We start from the raw sequence: 26,153 nt of genomic DNA, 5'->3' as shown, positions 1-26,153 counted from the left end.
GAATAAAACTGATTTTGTATTGATAGATGCTAATGTGCATGTGGAATGATATCCAAACATATACCTTCAAGGTAAGAATACTTGCATTAAAAGGTGATTGTTAGTTAGCCTTTTCTTTTTTCTTAATTCTTTATTTTTTCTTTTAACATCAGATTCCAGATAGAGAATTCTTGCTAAGGGTTTCTTACATGGAAATCTACAATGAAACCATTACAGATTTGCTTTGTGATAAAAGGAAAAAGAAGCCTCTGGGAATTCGTGAGGATGTTAGTGTAAGTGCATATAATGTAGTATAAGTATGGTATCTGCTTGGAGTAAAAGTTTTTTTAAAAAAAATACCGTCAGAGGTGTGTAGTTGAAAACTTGTCTGTGTCAGATTGTGTAACTGTTATCTTCAGAATTAGTAGGACACCTGATTTAGTAGAACAACAACAGTGAATTTGGGCTTGCTGTTCTTGGTTTCTCTGTAACTGTCTGCAAAAGTAGACTTAATCCCTTAAGTCTTCTAGCATAGTATATTATAAAATCACAGAATGGTTTAGGTTGGAAAGGACCTTAAGGTCCTCTAGTTCCAACCCCCCTGACATGGACAGTGATGCCTCACACTAGACCCTGTCACCCAAGGCTCTGTCTAACCTGGCCTTGAACACTGCCAGGAATGGAGCATTTACGACTTCTTTGGGCAACCTGTGCCAGTGTCTCACCACCCTCACAGTAAAGAACTTCTTCCTGTAGCAAATTATAAAATCTGGTGGTTTGGAGAGGCAGGGAGTGTTTTGGCTTTGGGGATTTTTAGGTCTTCCAATGTCCTGAATGATCAACACTTTTGGGACTTGGAAGAAGGGAGATTTTTTTTCAGTTGTATAATTATGGCCTTATAACATTTACCAAGGAAACATACTTCTGGGTTCCCTCAGAAAATGACTAGAAGGGTATTTCTCTTGTTTTATGTTTAGGAAACTTTCTAGATCTTTGTTTGATTCTTGTCCTTAAAGGGACTATAGTTTTGATAAAGGTGTAAACTTGCCCTATCCCTTGTGACCAGAGTAAAGACATTCAATTAATAATGCTTCCTTAAAAGGAAGCAAACTGAAATGAACACCATAATAATTGCTGGTAATCTTAAGATATTGAAGTGAGTTTTAGAGTTTGATAGAATTTATTACTGTGTTTTTTCTTAAGAGGAATACATATGTAGAAGATCTCATCGAAGAGGTGGTGGTTGCCCCAGAACAAGTAATGGAATGGATAAGAAAAGGAGAAAGTAAGTTGCTTAGCCACTGTCAGCTGATATCTTAGCAAAGCGTTGATGAACTGGGTATATCTAGAATCATAGGGTATCTCTTTGAGATTATATTCAGAGATCAGTGTTGTCAGATAGTTTCGGAATTGTGGTTTTTGTCTGATATCTCCAGTTTATCAGAATGTAAGCAGAAATATTCTGCTACTTTTTGACAGAAAATCGCCATTACGGAGAAACAAAAATGAATGAACACAGCAGCCGTTCTCACACTATCTTCAGAATGGTAAAAACTGTTTCATTATTAGGAGGGGTGTTAATATTTTTAAAGTGGCTTAAACTTTATTGCACCCTCATCTTCTAGATCATCGAAAGCAGAGAACGAAGTGACCTTGCAAATGCGAACTGTGATGGAGCAGTGATGGTATCCCACTTGGTAAGCAGTATTCCAAGAAGTTATTTAATGGGCATTAAGTTATTAAGTAAGCAATTTACCACTGCTGCTTTTTTGAGAAAATAATGCTGCTTTATAATGACATTACAAGTACACTTTGTTGTTAACTTTGAGCAGACATTTCTTAAGTAGAAATCATGGTTTTTATTTGTATAAAGGGAGACTCCTGGGGTGTTACCTAGAGGCTATATTCCCACCAAAGGGAATTGGATATGGGAATAGTTCCTAGACAATTCATGCTGGACAGGGGGATGTTATGCCTTTCCCAGAAGCATAAGGAGCTATTGTTGGGGTGCTCTTGTGTTTTGTTAAATACAGCTCCTGACCACTGACAAGCCCACTGAAAGAACCTGTAAAGTGGGTAACCTTAAAGTTTCTTTTCTCCTCAGACTTAGTGGTTAAAAGAACATGTGGCCTACAGCTGCAATGGCCAGAAGATTAATTTTTTTTTTTCAAAAGTAGCCCCACTTAGCACTAATCTCTTTGGTGGATTTGAATCATAAAATTATGCTTTATTACTGATATATGAAATAGCCTAAACTAGGAGGAGTACATTGCTTATCTCTGGAGTGTTTTGGTTTCCGAAGCCTTCTCTATACAGTTTCTTTGATTCTTAGGGAAGCCAAATCATCCGGAGGAATGAAATCAAAATGAAAGCATTTGAGCTTGCTAGAATCTGCATGAGCACTCTTATTTAGCATTGGGAATAGCAGTAAGTCAATCACATGTGTTGTAGAAAGAGCTTTCTGTTCTGGCTTCATGTAGAAAAGCTCTGGGATCTGAATGTAGACACTGCTCATGCAGCATCTCGGCAATTTACTGCCCACTTCGTTTTTTCTCACTGCAGTGCATGGGATCTATTCTTCTTAAACCATGCTCTGCTCTGTCTCTCTTCCAACTGACTTTAGAGTAACCTCTAGTAATAGCAGAGAGAGAGGTTGGATTTTTTTTTTTTTTTTGGTCTGTTGCTGTTTGGGAGAGTTAGTATAGGATTTTACCCTTCTGAAACAGAAACTCAATTTAAGTGAGGAGTACATGCTCAGGCAAATCATTATGGGATGGTATAAAGGTCTAGTTGACTTTGAACCAGATTTTGGAGGCGTCTCCTCTGATACTGAATTTCTTCCTTTCCTTATCTCCACAATGACAGGCAAGGAGAGATGTACAGCTGATTCAGGACAGGGTGCTAGATAGTAACTTCTAGTCTCTCTTTCCCATGAAAGATTGGACCAGAGGATCTGTGATTCTATGAAGCTTTCTATGGCTTGAGTTTGTAGTTAACACTTCTGTACTGAGCAACTGTATTTATTTTTTTTGTCACTGAGAGGGGGGGAAATTGCACTGCAAGATTGGAAAACTGTCAGGTATAATAGAGTTCATGCAAACTCATTCCATGTCTTTACGTACCTTGAAAGTACTGGTTGGTATGTGTTTAGTAGTTATGGATTGCTTCCAGTAATGACAGGCCTCTTGCTTTTTTCTAAGTGTAACTTCAGTTTTTGAAATTCTTAACCAAGATTTACAGTTAAGAGGATCTAAAACTAAATTGCCTCAGAATTAACCTGTGAAATACTTATTGAATTTGCAGAATTTGGTAGATCTGGCAGGCAGTGAAAGAGCTAGTCAAACAGGATCTGAAGGTGAGTGTTAAATGAGGCTCTTCTGAAGACTTCTTCTGTTTACCCTTGTGAGCTTGACTGTTAACAGTGACAGCATAAAGCTGCACAGAAATGCATTTATCAGAAGAAAGTGGTCAGAGAGAAAACAAGTTAATATTCTCTTACAAGAAATAATTAACCCCAAAGTTATATCTAAGGCTGGTTTGTTATACTTACACATGTTAATACAGGCATTTGCAAAACTTAAACAGGAAACAAAATTAAAGTTCTTATGGCCCCAGCTACTTACTACACAAAAAGTATTAACATTTGGGAAAGATTGCTGTCTTATTTTGATGCATTTCAGCTATTATAAAGGATTTGATACTGGCTGCTTTTGGGCCATAGTGCATTGTGGCACTTGAGATTTAGCACTTGGATAACCCTTTTAAGTGTAACAGCACAAAAGCTTGACAGGTTTAAAATGTATCTTTATCTTTTAAATTAATAAAGTATTAAAAAAAAATGCTGTGTGATACCCAGGTGTCCGACTGAAAGAAGGCTGCAATATAAACCGGAGCTTGTTCATTCTGGGCCAAGTTATCAAAAAACTTTGTGATGACCCTTCTGGGTAAGCACTTGTGTTTGTATACCTGTTTTAATATAAGTCGCTAATGAAATGAGAAATTAAAATCCTTTATGTGTAATCCTGGTTTATGCAGGTAATTATTTCAAATAACCCATTACCTCTAGCAAAGATAATTACTGTTTCTTTCTATGCAAAAGTATTTTTTTTTCTCTTTCATCAGCTTCATAAACTACAGAGACAGCAAGCTGACTCGAATTCTGCAGAACTCCCTTGGAGGAAATGCGAAGACGGTCATTATTTGTACAATTACTCCTGTTTCTTTTGATGAAACTCTCAGTACTCTTCAGGTAAAACTTATCACCTCTAGCGTTATTCAGACTTGAGGCTTCATTGTAGACAGGTTGAACAGGTGGAAGATCTAATTTGCTGGATTGTGGTCACTTGAATCTTGTAAATGTCCCCTGTGGACTTGGAACTTGAAATGTTTGTTTTGTGTACAGCATCTTTTCCTTGTTGTCATCCTGTGCGAGGTTGTCTAACTAGAGCTTTCTGGCAGTTGGTATCTCTTCCTGTCAAGAAATAACCTGTTTTCTCATTCACCTTTTCCAAACACAGTTAGAATTGCAAGTCTGTGCTAACACAAGATGTTAGGCAGATCCTACAGGAAAGGACCTATACAATTACCTACAGTAATTGACCTATTAATGAATCCTTTAGATAGGATTGTCTTTTTTATGATCTTTTGAGCTTTTTATTAGATAAAAAACTTTGTATATTTTTGCTGAAGTGTTAGGCTTCACTTTTTAGGTATTAATGTCAAGCAAAGGTTACTTTTTTTTCAAAGCTTAGAATAAATGATAAAAGGAAATGTAAATATTTAATATTATATCCATTAATATAAGTGTCCTTTTTTAGATGTTTCTCTTTATTAGAGAAACTGTCCCCTTAATTCTATTGGGAAATGTGAGACAGAGTAAGTCTGATATATTTGTTCTTTTAACTATTGTCCATAATATCCCTCCAGTTTGCCAATACGGCCAAAAGAATGAAGAATACTCCCAAAGTCAATGAAGTGCTTAACGATGATGCCCTCCTGAAGAGATATCGCAAAGAAATTCTGGATTTGAAAAAGCAGCTGGAAGAAGTATGCAATAAACATATTAATCTATCCTTAGTACTGATAGCTATTTTGAAACATTCTATTTTAAAACTAAACCAGTTAAATTTGGACTGATAGGTAAACTCTTTTGAGTTGTATCTGCCATTTCAATTCAGAGAATAGAAACTGAAAAGACAATGTGAAGTTTAGAACAACTGATGATGAGAGTCAATATATCTGTGTGAAAGCTAACACTGAATGAGAACTAATTAAATCGCTTGCTTTCTGTAGGTTATGTTTAAGAAACAGAAGTGTTGTGCCTTATAGCACACTTTAGTATTGCCACAGATCAAAAGGAATAATTAATTGCAATATAAGAAGTTACTGTATGTCAGTTAAAGATTCCAACTTAATTTGTATTTTTCCCCTGTTACTGATGTTTAGCTTCAGTTTGAGTTGCAGGATGTTGCAACTGTGTAACACCATGGGCAAAACAGATGTCATGCATAGACATGACTATTATTAATAAAATCGGCAATAGTAACTTCCCACCAAACAGTGCTTTCATGTGGTCATCTTTTGCAAAAATCTGTGTAGTTGAAGAGCAGTCTTGCAAATATTGTTAGAGCATAGATCATAAAAGATGAAGGAAAATCACAATCCTGAATGTACTGGTTTGGTGAATTAAATTGTCAAAATATTATTACAAATTATCATATAACTACAGATTTAAAAATAGCCGTAGAAAAAGGTTAAGGAAAAATAACTTGCCTCTTATACCAGAAATGAGTTCTTAAAAATAAGCTTGCATCTGGAAGTGTTTACTGTCTTCTGTACTTGGGATATTCTCCTCATTACCTACTATATCGGAAGAGTTTGGGAAATCCCATGTGACCTTTGAATTACCCTATTGCAAGCTTAAAATAAAAATAACCTAGCTACTGTAATGTAGTTCCTTTACAACAGAATAGACTTTCAGTATTTCAAATTTTAAGACAACACATGCATTAGAGTAGTTTACTGTTATTTGACAATTGAATGGTAGTCCTCTAGGCTTCTGGCCCTATGAGAAGGTCATCTTAAGCAATGTTGCACTTGAAAGAATTGGGTTTGGTTTTTTTGTTGTTTTTTTTTTAGCTTAGAAAATCTGAGGCTGTATTGTTTTGTGAAGTTTGACCTCTTTAAATACTAAGTCTACAGGTAAATTGTAGTCTAATCAGTTTCATAGTTAAAAACAGCTCTTCCAGACTTAAAAGAATGTGTGTAGTTGTGTTTAAGTGTTAGTAATTGTGTATCTGTAGGTGTACTTTTGGCTCTTAAGATGATAGTTTGATTAATAGTCTTTTTATGGAAGGTGTCTTCGAAGACTCAAATTCATGCAATGGAAAAAGACCAATTGGCCCAGCTGTTGGAAGAAAAAAATTCTCTTCAAAAAGTACAGGAAGATAGGATAAGAAACTTAACTGAGATGCTGGTGACTTCTGCCTCCTTTTCCTCAAAAGAAAATACCAAAGTAAGCACCTGTTCTAGATTTATTTAACTGAAATACTATGCAAAAGGTAACATTAAATACATAGTTGTATCGCCAATGAAGACTAAGTTTGATATTCAATTTTTACATAATTTTCCTTATTTTTAAAGGGGTAACTTAAATGTAACTCCTGAGTGACTGTCAATTCAGTATTGCCTTGCAGTGAACAGACTATAGATTTTTGCTTTCAGTCTGTTCTGCTGTAGTTTAATTCTTAAGAAACTGCGAAACACAATCTAGTTAGCTGCTGATATTGTTATAGAACTAGGCTGATGCAACATCTGTTCTCTAAATGCCTTGTATCACTTTTCTGTAAATACTTTTTTTAAAGGCCAAGAGAAAGAGAAGAGTTACTTGGGCTCCTGGTAAAATAAACCAGGCAAATGTGAGCTATTTTGAAGACTTTGAAAAAACAAGGCTAAGTGAAACCAAAAAAATTAAAAGGTCTCTGACATCACTACCAGACATGGAGGACTGTAAGTATCTTCAGGAAAAAATAAGGAAACTTTGCAAAGCAGCTTTGAAGTGAGAAATAATACCTTTTTAATAAATGAGTTAAAAAGCAGATTTGTATTATTAGCAACCTACAGCTGCATTTAGTTGCCATTATACTGCTGAAATTGTTTTGTGAACCCAGTTTTAAGAGTTACGTTTAGCCCATAAGGAAACGTGTCTGCCAACAAAGAACACTGCCTAAAAGGGAGCTGGTTTTAGTGTAACAATACTGGTAGTTCTTGCCTGGGATTAATTGGGAACTTGAGTCTTGCTATCCCAGATGAAATAATTCCCAAAGGGAGTAAGTCTGATAGCACCCACTCCCCCTTCTGGATATTGAGCTTTTTTTATTTTCTTAAAACTGAGAGTAACAGATGTGAGGTAAAAGACAGCATCTACAAATATTTCTGCCATGCAGTAGTCAAAGTTGTTCTTTAACACAGACCGTCCATCCAAACCACACCCTCTCCCCAGGAGAGGGTTTTTCTGTATGTAGGGGTGGTGCTTTTTAAGCCTTGCGGGATACTGTTGAGTGGTTCTTTCCTTGATAACTAAATATTTTCTCTAGTCTGTAATTAAGTAGATATGCTGCATTTGGTTTAGTACTCATTAACTTGTTTTAAAGTGGTAATCGTAAGTATGGACTGGACTTTAGTTGTGTTCCCTTTCATAAGGGAAAATTATGAGATTCATGAGTCCTGTGCAGTGTGCTACATCTTTGCCATTGAATGATTGTTTCCAATCTGATAAAATTCATAAGAAATTATTGATGTCCAGTTTAAAATCTACTGTCTTATTTTTTTAATACATCTTCTTTTTCAGCTTTGTTAGAGAATTCTGTACATGACAACCAGTGTCTAATGGCTCCTGATCAAATTTCAGATGTAGAATGGACTGCTGGACCTAACATGAATTGGGTAATATAATCTGTTTCAATTGTGTAATACATTGCATACATATGACATACTTCCCAGTAAGATCAGCCTTACTCTTCTATAGAACATCAATATTCTTCTATATATCTGAGGAATTGTAACTGGTTAGAAAGTTTCTTGGTCATCTGTGAAGCTGTGGGATGGTTCTATAATTGCATAGTTTTGTGGCAAATGATCCAGTAAGTGTTGGTATTTAAACAGGACTACTCATGAAAAGACAAGCAACAAAGAACACTAAACTTGCTTGATCTCATAGGTCAGTTAACTGAGAGCAATTCTTTTTCTAGACTCAGAGACACTTTGAAGAATCTGTAGAGCTCTGTGAAGCATTAGCACTAGAAAAGGTAAGTCTGTTCTGTGTTGTCTAGAAATAAGACTGACATTCCAACAACAACTTCTAAAGTTTCTTGTGCTTCTTCAGGATGTTGCTTTAAATGAGATCAATGTCCTGCAAGCTAACTTTAACAACCTAGTATTGGAAAATGAGCAGTTAAAATCAGAAATAAATGAATTGAAGGAGAAACTCAAGGAAAAAGTAGAACTGGATGAATTTGAAGCACTGGAAAACCAAACACTGAAAGTTCATGAGGTAAGGTCCATTGAAATAGAGGTAAGAATTCCTCTGTGCTCAGATGTTTTCTAGAGTTTATTCAGTGTACATAATCTTGGATATTGATTTACAGATGGTGTTTATAACTACATTCAGCAACAGAATAAGCGAAGACAGGGCTCAAACTGTATTTACTCAGAATGTAAAATTCAGACTTAAATTTTTTGAAAGTTTCTTACTGAAGCCTGGTTAAACACATTTGTGTGTGTGTACATATCCATTGTTTTCATATATGTATGATCTGAATTTCATTCAACCTCTGCAGGAGACAGTTGTTTTGCTGCATATAAGTATGTTTTGGAGCTGATCTGAAGTTACTGTACTATTGCTAAACCATACTTCATATATTGTGTGGAAAACATCTTGGCTTACAATCAAAGATAGCTCTAGCTTTTGATAATCCTTCGAACTATGTGGGTATTGACTTCTAACATTGTTTAATTTTGCAATGAAAACAATAAAAATAATAGAATAGTCATGTCTGGAAAATTGAAACATTGAATTTTCTGCCAAGTAGTCAGAGAAAGTAAAGCTACATACTGGATGACTTCCAGGAAATGCTGAAATATTTTCAGTTCTCTTCACATTCTAATGTTCTTAGTGGAGATATTCCTTTTCTGTCCAAGTGTTTTATGCTCTGATTCTGTAACCTAAAATGTCTTACTTGTTAAGTTTTAGCTGCACAAGGAATAGACTGTGAAATCAGTCACAGCAAAAAAAAACAACAGCAAAACCACACCAAAAAACCCCAACCCAACCAAAACTGTCAAACCAGCTTGAGGTATTGAGGCATGGATATATTAATCCATTTCTTTCCTGATGCCTTCTCGGCAGATTACATGTACATACAAGTCTGTTCAGTATCCTCTGAATAAGAAACTAAGTTTGAAGCTGAAGTTACATCATTTTGCACTGTTGACTTGGGTTACAATCTAATAAGATTACCTCCAACTTCCATTGTGTCCCCTACAAATATTCATAGATCTTAAACAAAATGGATCCATAACAGATTTTTGATCTAGCTTGTACTTAAGATTCTTTTTAGAAGAACCTTTGTACGGTAGACTAATTGTGTTATCTTCCTTATCTGCAAAGATTTGTTAAACATGTTTTGATACCTATGTAGCAGATTAATTACAGCAATACTGAAAGGTCACATATTTCACTAAAAACATTGATTAAAATCCATCAATTTAAATCACCACAGATACATACAGGTAAATTATGATTCTGAATAATGACATTTGACTTCTGACAGTAGTATTGTACCATATATTCTAAAAAAATCCTCTGATTTAAAGATTACAGATTGGGTTTTCTTCTCACTGTATTCTGAACTACATAAAATACAGGAGTGTGCTTAAAGTTTTTTCACTGATCTTAATATTACAGATTGTATTTTCACCTTGCCCATGCTTGTGATTTGTAGATGAGTGCTTATGGTAGAGCTTCTCTAAAAAAGACCAAAAGAAAGGAGTTCCTCAATTTTACACATGCTTTTCTATCCAGTCTTCTACTTTGCCTCCTTTCAGAGGATGCCACTGAATGTTTTTGTGCCTTGCTTCACCTAAGTTTTGGCACCTGCTCATTTTGTTAGTGAACAGTTTAAATCACAAATATCTGCACTGTGGCATAAAAAGCTGCTTAACATTACTAGAATTTGAAGTGTCATAGCTGTACAATTTCTGCATTAATTTGCTCCTGCTTCTCAAGCTGTTACAGATTAAAATGCACTTGAATCCTTTTTAATTACGAGGCCACTGAAACAGCTTTGCATCTTGTCTGTCTGAAAGAATACCTACCAACTTGCTGTTACTGTTTAAATAGATGTGTGTGTGTGTGTATATGGTTTGCCTATTAATAGAAAACACAAGACAGACCTTGCTTATTTTCATGGTGTTGGCAACTAAAACTAATGGTGTGGGTGCTTACTAACATTCTCTGCAATTTTGCTTCCATTTGCTCCACAGATGCAACTAATGCATGAAATTACCAAGTTAAAGAGTCTAGTTTCAAATGCTGAAGTGTACAATGAGGAACTTGAGGTGAGCCTGTCCATGAATTTACATGCAGTAAGACTTGTATGAAATGTGCTTGGTTTGTTTATTTTTTTAAACACTGTGTCTGCTGAGGACAACCTAGGAATCAGTGGGGTCTGGTTAATCTTATTAGCTGTATGGGGGATATGTCTAAAACTTGTGAATGCTAACTATGAGCAAAGCATTCTTTTGTTAAATTCTTACCTGAAAAACCAAACTGGGCACTAGAATCTTTCTTCTGCTTTTCTTTTTCTCCAACTTTTAGGCAGAAATGAAGTCCAAATTGGAACTGCTGAAAGAAAGAGAGAACAAAATAAGCGCATTACAAAAGCATGTGGAAGAATTACAAAAAGCAGGAGCAGAAAAGGACACATCTTTTTCAGTGGTAAATTTGCATTTTCTGTGTTGAGAGGTGGTTTTGGTTTTGTTGAAGGTGGGTTAATTTGGGGTGTAACCTTAGATGTAATTGAAATCTGCTTCCCTACACATCAGGAAAACTTTTTACACAGCTAAAAATGCTAATTACTATATTATCATACAGATGTATTCTAGTGAAATAAAGCTATGGGAAATTCTGCTCTTTATCCCATCCGTCAAATGAGCCTGCTACTCTTCATTTTAGAGTAAACTTCCCAAGTTTTCTAAGTCTGTATTTACATTTTAAATGCATTATAATGAGCACCTTTGCTTTATTATGTCTATATATTTTTTGATATCTGAGTGTTTATTTTCTTTTTCAGGGAGATTCTGATAAGCTAATTGAGGAAATCCAGCAGCTGAATAAGTCTCTCTTAGATAGTGAAAGTGTAGCCTTGGATGCCAAAAAAGAATCTGCTTTTCTCAGAACTGAAAACTTGGAGCTGAAGGAAAAGATGGCAAGTACTATTTAAACAGCATTTATAGCTGCACAAAATGCTGTTAACGGCCTATCTGCTCCTAGACTGGTAAAGAAGGCAATCAGTAAAGACCAAATGTTACAGAGTATTTAAAGAAAGCAAAGGACTTGTGCTTCAAGTAATGTTTTTATTATGGAATTCATGGAAAATGGGCCTTCAGAAGAAAGGGAAAAAGAAAACACAGACTTCTTCCACAGGAGTAGGTGGTTAGCTTTTGCTGTACTGAGAGAGTACAAATGAACAGACTTCAGGACTTACTGGGACATAAGACTCCAAATCTAATTTTACCAGAGAATTAAAGAAAAAAATACGAAGTCTGAGAAGTGTGACTTTACTCCCTCAAAGCAAGCCTTAAAGGCAAAATTGTAGACATAATTATGACCCTGACCTCTAAAGTAAGGTATGTTTTGTTATAAGGCTCTGACAAGAATGCAGTTGTTAAATTGTGGCTTATTCTGCCGTGATTATCAAGGCCAGACTTGTTCAAGGTGACAACAGGAAATGTGACAGATGCAGTATTTAAATGTCAAACAGGTAGACTTTCATTTTGTGTATGAATTGCATTGTTGGTTCTTTCTGTTTTCTTGAAGAATGAACTTTCAAAGAATTACAAGCAAATGCAGAAGGATGTTGAATTCTATCAAAGCCAAATAGAAGCAGGAAAAGCCAGCTACAAAAAAATGCAAGCTGACTTGCAGAAAGAGTTGCAGTCTGTATTTCAAGAAAACATCAGGCTAACTTTGTTGATGGAGGGTAAAGTTCCAAAAGGTACTGTTCCAGGTGGTGCTTTTATTCTTCTCCCCTCTCTTCCCTTTTTCCTGCAATGGCAGGGGAATAGGTAAGACTTTAGCTTGTCTTTTCAAACACTTGGAGCTTCTGTCGGTATGAAAATACTGAGTATCTGGTATTGCCGGCACATAGTAACTGCTTTAGCACTTTCTTGAACTATTTGGAAAACATCAACTTAATGCTTTTTATTTTGCATAAAGACAGTCAAGTTAATTAGCGTTGTCAGGGAGAATCTGAAATAGACTGGATGACAACCTAACAAATGATGATGGAATTCAAGCCAGTAGTTTTATCTTTTAATTGCTGGCCACTGTAAAACACACTTTCCTAGAATTATCTCAATATGATGTCCAGAATGCATTATGAACTTTGTTTACTTTTAAACATGCTTTTCTTCTCTTGCACTCTTATTAATCTAAACTTGTTAATTCTCTAGATCTGTGCTCTCTTGAGGAGGTGGAAAAAAAGGCAGCTGACTTAAAAAGAGAACTAGAAGAAGCATTGAAAGAGAATGTACTTTTACAAAAACAAGTAAATGAGCTAGCAGAATTTCAGTATCTACCAAATACTGTTGAGATACAGCAGAAAGAGGTAAACAATCTTTTTCCTTGTTTTTATAGTGTACTTGGCTGGTAACATATCAGTGGATACCTACTGGGTATAAAGACTTAAAGCAAAAAGTTGTCTTGAATCAAGTAACTGAGATTTTGTAACTAAGCTGAGTAAATTGTTCCTCAGGCATTTAATATTTTCAGCTAGGAATAAATTCAAGATCCCATGTTTAGTCATAGAGTCTACTATAGTTAATCAGGAATTTCTAGTCCAGCATTTGCTTGCCTACTTACCATGGTTACCACTGATAACTGTGTATATGTGTAATGGTGTTTCATCCTGGTTTACTGATCTAAAACTGAACTTTTGTCTAACTGGGTGAAGGGAAAATTTCAAGAGCTCTTAGGAGAAATGCTGCTTGAGAAGCAAGAGATTTAGCTTGGAAATCCTAGGAGACTTAAGGAAACTTTGCAGTTTACTGGTGAGTCAGGGCTTCGTAGACCAAGTTTGTTATAAATGTCTTAGAAAATGTTTGCAAACATGTTAAGTTTCTTTATCCTTAAGTACCTGCTACTAAGTATGTGCAAGGAAAATTATCCAGGGCAAGTAATCTCACAAACTCATGAATGCTTTGCAAAATGTTCCAAACCTTTCCAGTGGTCTCCTTCCACTGTTAAACAAAGCTTAATTACATGTTAACAACTTTCTTCATGATACAGAGTTTATAAGTATTAATACATCTGAATATTCAGCCAGGAGTATCAGTCCAGACCTAGCTCAAACACAGGAAAAGTACTTAAAGAGTACGTAAACAGCTGGAGGAGAGGTTTCAAGGCTTTGGCAGGGGCTTATCTGTCTAGCTTCTCTTTGAAGGATTGTTTGCGAGGCAGCTCCCTCCCAGTACAGCAAAATGCAATATACTGTGCTGTGTTTGCCTGTGCTTTATTTCCTATATCTGCACATGTACATATTTTTATTTTGCAGCTATGACAAAAATTGCCTTAGAAAATGCTATTTAATATTACTTTTCTGTTGGCAGATTCTTGAGAAATGTGAGGAGCTACGCTTATTAAAATTAGAAAGAGAAAAGCTGCTCTCTGAAGTAGCTGATAATGAAATTAGATTTAAACATATGACTGAGGAAATTGGAAAATCAAAAGATGATCTAGCAGCTGCACAACTTAAATATGTAAAGTCTGACCAGGAATATGTAGCACTTAAACAGCTCCATGAAGAACTACAGCAAAAATATGCAGCTGCATCAGAAAACAATAAACACATGAAGATCCAAATAGATACGCTATCTAAAGAAGCACAAGAGTCTAAAGTAACTTTGGATGAAGTGAAATTAGAGGTCAGTGTCACCTTGCTCCTTTTTACAGATTAAGACATGAGGAATCTGTTAATAGTATAAAAACAAACTTTGGAGAAGTAGTCTTGAAGCTATAAATAACAGAATTTAAATCACTCTAGCATGAGTGGGTATTACTTACTCTATGCCTGGTGTATAAGGTTGCAGGATTCTGCAGCTCAGTGGTCTCTTTCTTCCTAGGCAAAGTATATGTTGTTCTGTGTTCTTCTGTATTTGACCTTTTAATTCTTCTTTTCCTGTTCTTAAATTATATCTTTATTATGCAATATTTTTTTTCAGATATGCTGCTATGGCTATCTAAAGTCATAGAAACAAAGGTTCCTCATCAGGAACTTGAGTCTGTTTAGAACAGACCAAAATAAACTGAAGAACATCCTTTCATAAGATGGCAATTAAAAAGGGGGGAGGGGGAACAAAACCAAAAACTTTAAGGGAAAAAGGGAACTGTATATAGAAACAGGATGCATATTTTGACAAGACTTTGGCACTGATATGGCTGTCATATTCCAGCTATGGGTTTGATAATTCCTAAACTATACCACTTTGTGCATGTTGCTATGTTTTAGTAAGACTTCTGTTGTTAAGCATTTGTTTATGTGGTTTATGTAATGTAGGCAAGAATATAAGCAGTGACTTAAAAATTAAATTATCAACTTCCTATTTGCTGTTTGAAAGATAGCATCTCTCACCCTTTCTATGTTAATACAAGATTCTGTGAGAACATGGTACGCATTATGCAGTTTTGCGCTACAATGAAAGCATATTCGCTCTTCATTTGCAAACTAAAGCTCTCTAGCAAAACGAAGGAACTGGAAGAAAAGACAGCGGAGCACAAACAGCTTCTTGAGGTAAAAGATGATTTCATTCAGACTCAGCAGAAGTTGAATGAAATGGAGCAATTAAAAGAGCAAGAAAAGATTATGGAGTTGAAACTGAAAGCCAAGGATTCAGAGATCCAGGCAATTCTTCAGCAGCTTACTGCATGTCAGGAAGAAATAGAAGTTCTAACCCAGGAAAGAGATGACTTGAAGCAAAAAGAGGAGTCTCTCCAAGCTGAGGCACACCAACTCAAAGAGGATATCAAGGACACTGTTTCAATGGTAGGAATTCTGCCTTTATAGAAATTGACCATACATGTTAAGTGTAAGAACAAGTATAAACTGTACTGAAATATGTTGGGAAGTTAGTTTTTGTGTGGTTTGCTGTTTGTGGTTTTTAACCAGTGTGCTTACTAATGTTGAAAAATATTTGTTTTTCTTTTCTGGATTTTTTTTTTTCTTATTCTTAAAGAACATTCTGGCACATGAAGAACTGAGAAATACACAGAGTGTTCTCAAGGAGTCCCAGGACACTGTCAAGAATCTGGAAAAAAGTATTTCTGAAAAACAGGCTCAAATTCTGAGTGTTGAAGAGGCACTAGGGAAAAACATTAAAGAACTTGAAATACAGGTAAAACATTAATTCAAAAGAACAAGTATAAACTATACTGAAATATGTCAGGAAGTTAGTTTTTGTGTGGTTTGCTGTTTGTGCTTTTTAACCAGTGTGCTTACTAATGTTGAAAAATTTCTTTTTTTCTTTTCTGGATTTTTTTGTTCTTAAAGAACATTCTGGCACATGAAGAACTGAGAAATACACAGAGTGTTCTCAAGGAGTCCCAGGACACTGTCAAGAATCTGGAAAAAAGTGTTTCTGAAAAACAGGCTCAAATTCTGAGTGTTGAAGAGGCACTAGGGAAAAACATTAAAGAACTTGAAATACAGGTAAGACATTAATTAAAAAAAATGCTTTTAATATGTTTTCCAGTACTGAAAACAAACCCAGTTAGTCTGCTTATAGTCTCTTATGCTTGTCCTTTAGGAAATTTCTAGGGCTTTGGTGAAAAGTGGACAAGAAATTAATATTGTCTGATCCAAATTTTACCAATTGCTAATCAATTTCTATAGGGCTTCAAGCTGTAACATATACTCTAATAAATCTTTGTTTAACAAGTGTGCCCCATGGTTGTTACTTTCAGTGGTGGCATTAGATGACAAACGGAAAAAGAGATGAAGGTTATGTAGGGTAGGAATAAGGCTAATGGTTTATAATGCTCAGTCCCAATGAGAAGTGTAACACATGATTGTCAATGGCATCTCTATTCTCAACACACAACAGAAGGCTGATCCACCTGTTTTTGTGCTTGTTTGTTCGAAAACTGACAAGGGTGATGAGAATTTTGTATGTTAAACAGTTGCTGCAGTAGCACGGTTTCTCTGGAGGGAGAATCTATAGTATGTAACAATATATTTTTCTTGAAGTATATCAGCTGCCAGGCCCAGTAAATCAATGGTTATAAATTCAGCATTTGCATGCTTTGGAACAGATGCATAAAAATCATCCAATAGGTGTTTCTTCTTTGGTTGCTTCCCCTCAGACTTTTTCCAGATAAAATCTGCCCAATATGGCAGAAGAGACTGGTCAAAGGTTAGCACTTAGAACAAATTGACAAAGGCAAAAGACCTAGTTCTGAAGTTTTTCTAGATTGGTTACAATTGTTTGTTAAAAATAGTGTAGTAAAGTATATCAAACATTTGCATTTATTTTTGGTTTTGAATTGATGGAAATACGTCTTTGCATGTTTTTTGTAGATATCGCAAATGACAGAAGAAATAAAAATCATCACATCAGAGAGAGACCAGCTTGCTGAGGAAAAGTTGGTAAATAACTGTAGAGAGAATGATGAGCTTCGGGTACAAAAGGAACAAATACTTGCCCTCACAGAAGAGAACAATTCACTGCGGGATAAACTGGACCGTTTACATCACAGACAAGAAGGAGAAGGAACTTTGGTAATTATGTTAAAGCTGTAGTGGTTACTGATGCTTACTTAGACATCAGCTTGTGTGAAAATAACTTGCAAAACAAAAATGGAGAAAGGGTCCTGCTACTTGACTACAGACCATTAAACACTAGTATTGTTTGTTTGGAATATATCCCACTCGTACTGTTTTGTTTGGACAGCTAGTAGTAGAAAGACAAACACTTTTGTAAATTCAGTTTCAACTTGATACAGGATGGTGGTATTCGGAGTTGATCTGCACAGATGTAGTTCTGAAAGTAGTTAAAACTGAAATTAAGTAGCTAAACTAAAAATTGCTCACCTGGAAAGGGTGGTTCTGCTTTTTCAAAGCATAGCTAGAACTGACTGTTTCACTGTAGTGAAAGGGATACTGCAGCCAACATTTTCTGCTGTTGGATATGCTGATTGTATATGTTATGTATGTGTATAAAGTGTGTTTGTACATAGTACACTTGGAAAAAAGTGAAGTAGGTATTTTTGTATTTATGGGAGAGTAGACAAATGTCAAGAAAATAATTGGTTTGGCACCATTGTCTACTATTAAGACAGAAAAACTGATTAGGGCTCAGTAGCTTGGGGGAGGGGGGTGTTGTTGGGGTTTTTGGTTTGGGTTTGGAGGGTTTTCTTGTGTTTTTCTTCTTCTGCTTACCCCTTGCCCTCAAGCTTAAACTATAGTCATGAAATTCTATTTCTGGTTAACTTGTTTCAGAAGTTCTTACTTCAGATGTGTGCTTTTACATGTCTCATTTCAAGAACCTTGAATTGTGTGTTGAGTTCAGTCAAATCTTACTATTCTGGAAGAAAAATCTCAGACATTGCTTCTGCTCATTTTACGTGATCAACTTGTTAAGGGTGAGAGATGTTTTCTCTTTAAAGCTACTTCCCCAAATGTGTTGACTTCTGTCTCTCTATAAAATAGATACCACAGATTGAAGAAAAACCTATTGAGCAAGAATTGTTTCCTCTGAGAGAAGAGCTGAGCCAGGCACAAAAGAAACTGCATGAAATGGAGGAAGCGAAGGCCAATGAATGTCCAAGAGAATCTGAACAAATGGGGAGAACAGATTTGAATCCAAAACTGCATGACTGTCGGGAACTGAGCATTTTATCAGAAAGAGATAATCTTAAAATGCAACTGGAGAATCTCCAAAATGAGAGTGACCAGCTAAGAGAAACTATACAGCAGACAACTAGTATGGTAAGAGAAATAGTTCTGTTCCTTGAGGGTAATAGCCTTAGTAAACTTCAGTCTTAAATTTTGGAAGTGTTGTTCTGGTTTTAATGTACTTTAACTGTCTTGTGTCCAAAGAATTCAGAAATTAAGGAAGAATTGAGATGTGCTCAAAACTCTCTTGCGGAGTTAAAAGAAAGTCTTTCAGAGAAAGAAAATCAACTCTTGAAAGCACAAGAGGTGCTGAAGGAAACAACTGATGAACTCCAGCAGAAGGTCAGATGCAGTTTTGTCAAGTAAACTACAATTCTCTCAGGATTGGTAACCCATGTCCTCTGCAGGCCACAGTTTTTATGGGTTTGGTAACGGCAATAATGAAACTCAATTAAGTTTTTTCCTTCTTTCCCCCTATGCCCTGCCTGCACTGTGCTGCTTCTCAAAAGAATTCAGTAGAAACCAAGGCAGTGAAAAGATCATCAATTGCAATTTGACTTGCAAGCTACAACCTTTTACTTACAACTAAACATGCGTTAGTGCTGAATGATGGAATACTGTATCAGTACTGGTCTTTTGACCTCAATGCATTTTCCAAGTCTTAAACTCTTTAAATTCTCATAATGTGTTAGCTATGTAATTCTGAAGGTACTTGAGCAACTAAAAGGCAGTTTAGCTCATTCTTTGATTTGCTGCAGTATCATAAATTTCTTATGTACTTACTATTTTCATGTCTGAAACTATTAGGCTTGATTTTCACAAGCATTAATGTTTATCTACTGTGGATACAGCATTGGAGTAATTTTTATGGAACTACAATATAAACATGTTCACTTTTATCTACCAGTTAAAAGTGAAACAGAAGCACTGAAATTTTATTGACTTAAGCATGATTTACATTTTCCGATGTTTACTGTAGCAGTTATCTAATGGAGGTGTCTTCTGTAGTCGTTATAATAGCCCATATGTACAGACAGTGCTTGTGAAATACGATCCAGTAACACTTCTTAAAAAACAACCAAAACCCAGACCAGTAGCGTTCTGTCTGCCAAATTACTTCTATCCATGCTAGAGATTATTAAATGTATTAATACTGTTTCTTCTTTTTTCTTTAAGATCACTGAAGTAACTGGACACCTGACTAGTGTTTCTTTGGAATATGGCAAGCTACTGGCAGAAAAAGAACAAATTGAAAGAACAACGAATGAACATTTCTCTCAGCAGCTTGAGAAAATCAGTCGGGAGAAAGATGAGCTGCAGAAAATAGTAGAGACTTGTAAAGCTGAAAGAGATCAGTTAGAAGCTGACTGCCGGGAAAGCAAGGAGAGAGTATGTATAGAATCTCTTAATAGAATAACATTTTAAAGGCAGGATGTACCACTCTAAATTACTTTGGTTGTGAAACCTTCTGTTATTTGATATGTTTCTCTTTCTTCACTTTTTCATAGCGGCAGTAAACTAAACTTAATTTACTAATCCAATCTGGACTTTGCAATCTCTGATTTTTAATCCCCCTTTATCCTCTCCCTGACCTTTTGGTCATTGTGCCACTGTGGGTTTAGGCACAGTTGTCTGCCACCTGCTGGACAAACACCCCACAAATTCCTGCTTCATCTACAGTCTCTCTGGATTTAGCACTAAATAGTAGATAATCCGGGCTGGGTTTACTGATATCTAAGGGCTTAATTCTCCTACCACTTCAATTCATTCTGGATTGAGGAGAGAAACTCATTAGTGATACTATTTCTCCTTCCTGATGTCTTATTTCCTGGCAAATTAGGAACTGACTTCAGTATCCCAAGTATTTGCATGAAAGGTATGCTTATGTTGACGTGCTTTTCAGAAAAATTCATTCAATTTTGTAGTTAACAAAAATTAAGATGATGATTTCTAAAGTTAAAAGGAAGTCTGGTAAATATCTTTTTCTCTAAGAGAAACTCTGCAAATTTTAAGAAATATAAAAGCTTTTGGATTATTTTAGAAAACCTCAGGTAGAGCTACTGATCTTTTAAGTATGTATAGACTTAACTAATGTAAAAAATAATATCAGCAAACTTGGATTATCAAATTAATTTTGCATCTTGCTACTAAACAATTGGACGAATTGTTCATGTAATTGGCAGGCTTTGCTTAGTGAAAGGAAATGCTTTCAAGGACAGAACCTGTACTCAGACTAAAGCAGGGTGGGTTTTGTGCCAAATGTTTTGACTTGTATGAAATAATGAATGCCCTGATATGTGAGAGGTAGATTCACATGCTGTCTTATAACTTTAATGTTGTTTTTGTTGATCTGTTTTTATTCCAGATTCTTGAAACTGAAAAAGAATTGAAGTGGCAGCAAGAACTCCTCAGCAATGAGAAGATCAAAGCTGAAGAAAGGGAAGAACATTTGTCAAAGATTCAGAGGCGGTCAGAGATTGTGGAGGACTGCCTAACAAGCAAGGTGAGGAGTTCTTGTTTTAGTAGCTGTTCTGTCTTCTGATGTTATATCACAGATGTGCTAAACTTTTGCTTAAGACTAATCCTATTTAAATTTTTTTTTGTTGTCACCATATGATTTTCATGGTTGCTAAACAAGCATGAACATGGGCAAGGGACTTCCTACAAGTTTTAGTGATAGAGATAGCATCCTCATCTTCTTGGCCTCATAACCAGATCAGTTGGTCACTCCTTTAGATGGACATCAGTTTACCCAATGTGTGCAGGCTTGATACATTTATTCTGACTTCAAAAGGCACTATGTAGACAGTACTAACCTAATTGGGTTTGGAATCCTTGGTGCTTTGGATACTTTCAAACTATGTTATTCAGAAAGTCTTGCACTTTCTTGCCAGTTCAGTCTCTTTACAATTTTCACTTCTTTGCTTTTCACCTTTCAAGCTCTTCCTTTGACTGTAGAGTCAGAGTAACCAAGGAACGCTTCACATTAGCAAACATGTTCTGTTATTCATTACAGCAAATAGGCAATTCCGTTGCCCTTCTCTTATGCTGATCTGTTACTTTTTTTCTTCTGATGGGGCTATATGCTGACTGTCTTTTTGTTTCCTCTTGCTTTACTGAAAACCAAAGTTGACTAGAGTTCTTGGAGTCATGCTATTCTTTTCCTTTTTAATTTTTTTCTGAGCAATTAGAACACAAAAATATTTTTAAGCTTTGCTTGCTGCTAGTATGAATTATTATTGGATAACTGGATAATTATTACTGGATATTACTGGGTTATGGGAAATTGTGCTCTTTGACATAATTGAGTACTTCAGAGGACAGCATACAGACCAGGACCAAATCATAATTCTTGGTTATTTTTTTTCTTCACTGTTTATTATAGCTTCAACAGTTAACTGAGATGCTAAGTAATGTATCATGTGAAAAAGACCAGTTACTGGCTGAAAAGACTACTCATTCTTCCCAACTTAAAGAGGAAATCTCAGTAATTAATCAAGAAAAAGAAGAGCTACAAAAACTTCTTCAGGATGTCAGGTCTGAGCGGGACCAGCTCAAGGAAGAATTGCAAAAAAATTCTGAGAAGGTAGGTGTTGCAAGTTGCATACCTCACTTATTTGTAACTTCTCTTCTTGAATGGTACTTAAATATCTATACTTTTATTATTATTTTAGTGTGCTGAAACAAATGCAAAACTAGAGTGTGCTCTAGACCAACTGAAGCAGAGAAACCTGAATGATATGTCTGTTCAGGTGGGCCTGAATAATGCAGAGCAGATGGTTGATGACAGACTGAAGGAAACAAACTTCAAAATTATGGTAAACTTGCTTATCTCCTTATTTTAAGGATGCACGTAGAACCAGAAACTTAATACCTTTTGTTCTGGAGCATAAACATTGCTTCTGTGCATAATGTATAAAACTGTTTGCTTATCCTGCTAAGATGCCACACACCACAGGTTCAGATGATTTGCTGTTGCTGTTCAGTGACTGCACCTCATTCAATTGAACTTCTTAGTTGAGTCATCACTTGATTTTGTTGCTGTCCAGCCACCCAATGAAAATAACTAGTCATGTAGCAGTGCTTTATCATTTTCTTTTTGTAAAACCCCTCCCAAATCCTCCCTTCAAAAATAACATTCCCATCAAAAATAAACTGGTTTCACATAAATCAATTTCATTAAATGTCTTCTTTCCAAAACATAGGAAAATCCTCTAATGCATCAGAGCTTTTGTTTAGTTAACTGTCCTGAATGTGTTCTCACAGATGTGAAAGTACTCTTAACCTACTGAAAGCCAAAATAAACTGGGAGTTATGAATATTTATGGCACATGTTAAAGTAGAGTACCTTTGTATTACAGTTGTGTAAGTGCGTGCGGCAGATTTGGGCATCATTCTGTATATGCTATAAAAGCCCTGGGTGCATCTTCAGTGTAACATCAAAAGTGATAAAGGACCAAATTGTAAAAATTGGTTGTGTAGCTTTCTCCACACTTTCTATCCTACATCAGCAGCAGGGAGCTAATACTGAGGGAAGTAAACATTAGTTGATATCTTCATGGTGCTCTCCCCTTCTGACTTCTGTAATAGGTTAAGATCTTGTCTGCTTATTATGCAGTTTTCTGATCTTATCCCCTGTGTCCAACAAGAAAAGTACAAATGTTAGTTCCACTGTTTTGGGTTGTTTTTTTTTACGGTGGGGTGAAGAGTTAAACTGGTGAATCCTGTTTCTTTCAACTAAGAACCAGAGATGCAAGCAGTATACTGAGGAAGTTTTATAGTTTAAAACGTAGAATGTAGCTTCGTATGTGATACTTGAATTGCAGTTTACTGGGAGTGCTTTGAAGCATATTGACCAATACATACTGCAGAGGCTAGTCCTAGAGTCTGATGGTTTATTTTAAGCTTCTGTTTAAAGCTAATCACTCTTTACTATGAATTAATCTGTTTCACTTGTATTTAGGCGCTTCTTGAGAAATTTCCAGCTATGGGGCAGAGGTACGAACGTCTGTCTACAGTGTCACTTAATCTAAAGAATGCACTGAATAGTCAGAAGGTAGTGATAGCTGCGATAGACACTCAGCTTTCATCGGAGCAGAGTAAACAAGTCAAAATACTTCAAACTATAAATGAGAAAATAAACAGAAATCTCCAGAGCTTATTGAACAAACTGAAGGTAACAACTTTTAAAATGCCTCATATTGCTTTGGTGTGGGTTGTTTTTTAATAAGCTCTCAAATTAAGAGCTAGTATTCTTTATATTTTAGCTTTGCTTTTTTTTTTGTGGAACCATATCTTGGGGAAAATAAATTGATGGTAAATGTTTTTCAATCCTGGAAAACTGGAACTATTTAGGTAATAAACCTTAGTTTTTTATTGTAGTTCAGCTGTTTTGCAGAGTAATTCATTAATATTAATCCATTTTAACTGGAAAAAGAAATTTTCTTTCTGTATGCAATAGAGCAAATTATGGACCCCTAAGTGTGCTGCCTGTCTTTTTCCCCTCACAATGAAGAATACCTTGGAGATGCATTTGTACTCTGCAAGACTACCTAAGTAGTTTAAGTTCTATAGCCTTGCGGACCTTCTGCGATTTTGTAGTCCAGTAGAGAAACAGATTCCATTTATCAAAATTAAGGGCAATTGGGAAAGAATTCCTGTTATCATATGCAGAAATACAGTAAACAAAGTATTTTTCTGTTTCTTTATTTGCCATCAAATGCTAAGGGGTTTGGTGGTGAGGGGAGCAGTGGGGACATGATGACACACAGGTCTGGGGAGAGGGCAAGGTTCATATCCAGTATACAAAAACACTGGACATACGATCTCAAGAGTCAGTCATCTCTATAAATAGCCAGTAGCAAGCAACTCCTGCAAAGAACCTTATTTCATAACTTTAGGTTTTGCCTTTTTTTTTCCCTCCAATAGACGCTTTTTAACTTTTATGGTTAAAGATGTTTAAGTAGATTAAGTTCAACTAGATTGAAGCTTTAAATCAGCACAGTGATATTATACTTGTAGATCATCTACACCTTTCACAACTCTTAAGAGGAAATAAATACAACAATGAATAACTCACTTGGCTTTTCAAAGTCTAGATTCATGGAAGGCTGTCTAGCGCATTTCAGGCTTTCTGGCCTCTTTAGGAGTCCACAAAAAATGGCATCCTTTAGAAATGCTGGTCCAGCTACAATTCTTAAATGACACTGCTATTCAGCTCATGTGAACTTGATTTGCTTGGTCATGCTTTAGTTGTGCTGGGCACCTATGGACTAGGAAAGTGAACAGATTGAATTATGGAATTTTACCTGGATGTGAGGTACCATTTTAAAGCATACTCACTGATGCATCCTGTGCTTCTCCAACAGTTCCTGTTTAGTCGTGTTTGCTCAAAGAAAAGAGACTATTATGCTACTGTTAACAAATATGAAATGGAATTGCTTGAGGAAAAGAGAAAACAAGATCAGCTACAAGCTCAGATTCAGTACCTAAGAAAGGTCTATTTCAACCAGAATGAAGTGTCTTCTCAAGAATTAAACATCAGTGAAGTGCTGCAGAGTTTGCACTTGGAGGCAGAGGTAGTATCTGAAATAATTTTCAGGCAAACACTTGCATATTTTAAGGCATTGGGTAATGTGGTGGTGCTAATCTAATAGCATTGCTTTTATCTGTTGAGACTTAAGGGGGGGATTAAAATTTGTAGTTTCTATGCTACTAATTCTATAATTTGAAGTTTCTATAAAGTTTTCTCAAGTATATCAAAATTAAAGACGTTATAAAGTAGTGGGAATGTTATATACTCATTTGCCCTTTAAATTGCATACTTCCCAATACTAAGGTTACTTTTAAAACAATAAAACACTTACTAACATGCATATTTTTTTCCCTTCACACCTGCCCCAGGAATGTAGATGACAGACTCATTTTCCCAGTAGAGTATAACTTAAGTATAGCAGAATTCCTTTTATGTGATAATTAGATGCTAAAACGGATTTTCTGCAACTAGTGATGCCCAAAAGGGCAAAATGTATATTTAGACATGTAGTTACAAAGCAATATTTAAACTTGAATTCTCTTTTTTTCTCTTTGTAAAGAGCATTTTCAAAGATATATCAGAAATGGAAAGTGAACTTCTCTGCATAGAGGCAGAGTTACAGCAGGAAGAAAGTGCTAGAAAAGAAACTGCACAGTTTTGGGAAGCTTGTTCAGGAGCTCACTGTGATGCTGAGGAACTGAAAGAAGAGTTAAAGAAAGATAATGAAAGGCTTTCACAAGTCATTAACTTCTGGAATCCTAAAGTAAAGGTAATGTTACATCTAATTTATTGTGTCTAAGCACTCTGTAAATGCCTCTAATCTGATTGCAAACAAACAAAAAATGCTATTTAAAGATTATGCATTATCATCAGCACTCTACTGTATTCATACTTAACTGTAAGAGGTAGGAATACTCCAAAGATTTTCAAGTACTTCTTTCCTACTGTATCCAAACTTGGAAATTTGCTTTGTGAAAAATTTTCTAGGTGATAAATATGTGGAGGAGGTATGCTTGTGTTAGACCGAATTCTGGAAGCTGTAGGTTCATAATTATTATATAACTTTGCTTATGGAACCTGGCAGCTTGGCCTTCCTTTCTCTTCTTTTACCTTCTTATCTCTTGTCCCCTTTGGAAAAAGTGTTTTACAGGGTTAAGTGCATAACAAACAGGACTTCATGAGATTTTATCTTTTTGATCAAATGCATTGAGCACTTCTCAAAGAAACAGGTTATGGGAGGGAATCCGCTACTTTCTGAGTTAGGTGTAGGGAAGTTTTTACAACAAGGATATCCTGGAAGTTCCTGGTCTGTTTATGCTATTCCTTTTAATAGTATTGATCTGAAGTATGAAGAGCTCACTACCCTTCTTCCCTCAGTGTTTTGACTCAGTTCTGTCCTGTTAAGTTTAGCATATTTGAAAGCTGCTTCTTGTAGAGATTAGCCAGTCTTGACTTCTTCAGGGATTTCCCAA

At 35.8% G+C, this 26,153-nt stretch overlaps 1 protein-coding gene across 2 annotated transcripts in view; it reads left to right on the top strand.

The window, feature by feature from the left end:
- The window catches only part of CENPE (centromere protein E), a 37,226-nt gene that overhangs the window by 4,167 nt on the left and 6,906 nt on the right, over nt 1–26,153 (top strand). The window contains exons 5-35 of one of the 2 annotated variants that reach the window (XM_061477959.1): nt 153–272; nt 1,183–1,264; nt 1,459–1,526; nt 1,605–1,676; nt 3,283–3,334; nt 3,836–3,923; nt 4,102–4,228; nt 4,906–5,025; nt 6,335–6,493; nt 6,843–6,987; nt 7,829–7,923; nt 8,229–8,285; nt 8,363–8,530; nt 10,522–10,596; nt 10,856–10,975; nt 11,331–11,465; nt 12,077–12,254; nt 12,712–12,866; nt 13,867–14,181; nt 14,988–15,299; nt 15,490–15,648; nt 16,830–17,030; nt 17,970–18,239; nt 18,351–18,488; nt 19,323–19,535; nt 20,512–20,649; nt 21,532–21,732; nt 21,821–21,964; nt 23,110–23,322; nt 24,515–24,724; nt 25,241–25,450. In XM_061477959.1, the coding sequence (XP_061333943.1) occupies nt 153–272; nt 1,183–1,264; nt 1,459–1,526; nt 1,605–1,676; nt 3,283–3,334; nt 3,836–3,923; nt 4,102–4,228; nt 4,906–5,025; nt 6,335–6,493; nt 6,843–6,987; nt 7,829–7,923; nt 8,229–8,285; nt 8,363–8,530; nt 10,522–10,596; nt 10,856–10,975; nt 11,331–11,465; nt 12,077–12,254; nt 12,712–12,866; nt 13,867–14,181; nt 14,988–15,299; nt 15,490–15,648; nt 16,830–17,030; nt 17,970–18,239; nt 18,351–18,488; nt 19,323–19,535; nt 20,512–20,649; nt 21,532–21,732; nt 21,821–21,964; nt 23,110–23,322; nt 24,515–24,724; nt 25,241–25,450 (4,740 nt within the window). Of the gene's footprint in view, nt 1–152; nt 273–1,182; nt 1,265–1,458; nt 1,527–1,604; nt 1,677–3,282; nt 3,335–3,835; nt 3,924–4,101; nt 4,229–4,905; nt 5,026–6,334; nt 6,494–6,842; nt 6,988–7,828; nt 7,924–8,228; nt 8,286–8,362; nt 8,531–10,521; nt 10,597–10,855; nt 10,976–11,330; nt 11,466–12,076; nt 12,255–12,711; nt 12,867–13,866; nt 14,182–14,987; nt 15,300–15,489; nt 15,649–16,829; nt 17,031–17,960; nt 18,240–18,350; nt 18,489–19,322; nt 19,536–20,511; nt 20,650–21,531; nt 21,733–21,820; nt 21,965–23,109; nt 23,323–24,514; nt 24,725–25,240; nt 25,451–26,153 lie in introns of both variants that reach the window. The other variant, XM_061477953.1, reaches the window with a different exon arrangement.

The sequence above is a fragment of the Pezoporus flaviventris genome, unplaced genomic scaffold (genome assembly GCF_033815535.1).
Source record: "Pezoporus flaviventris isolate CSIRO_AGI_PZ_B2104156 unplaced genomic scaffold, CSIRO_AGI_Pfla_v1 ptg000002l, whole genome shotgun sequence".
In the NCBI taxonomy this organism is placed as follows: domain Eukaryota; kingdom Metazoa; phylum Chordata; class Aves; order Psittaciformes; family Psittacidae; genus Pezoporus; species Pezoporus flaviventris.
This window is presented reverse-complemented; position numbering and strand designations above follow the sequence as displayed.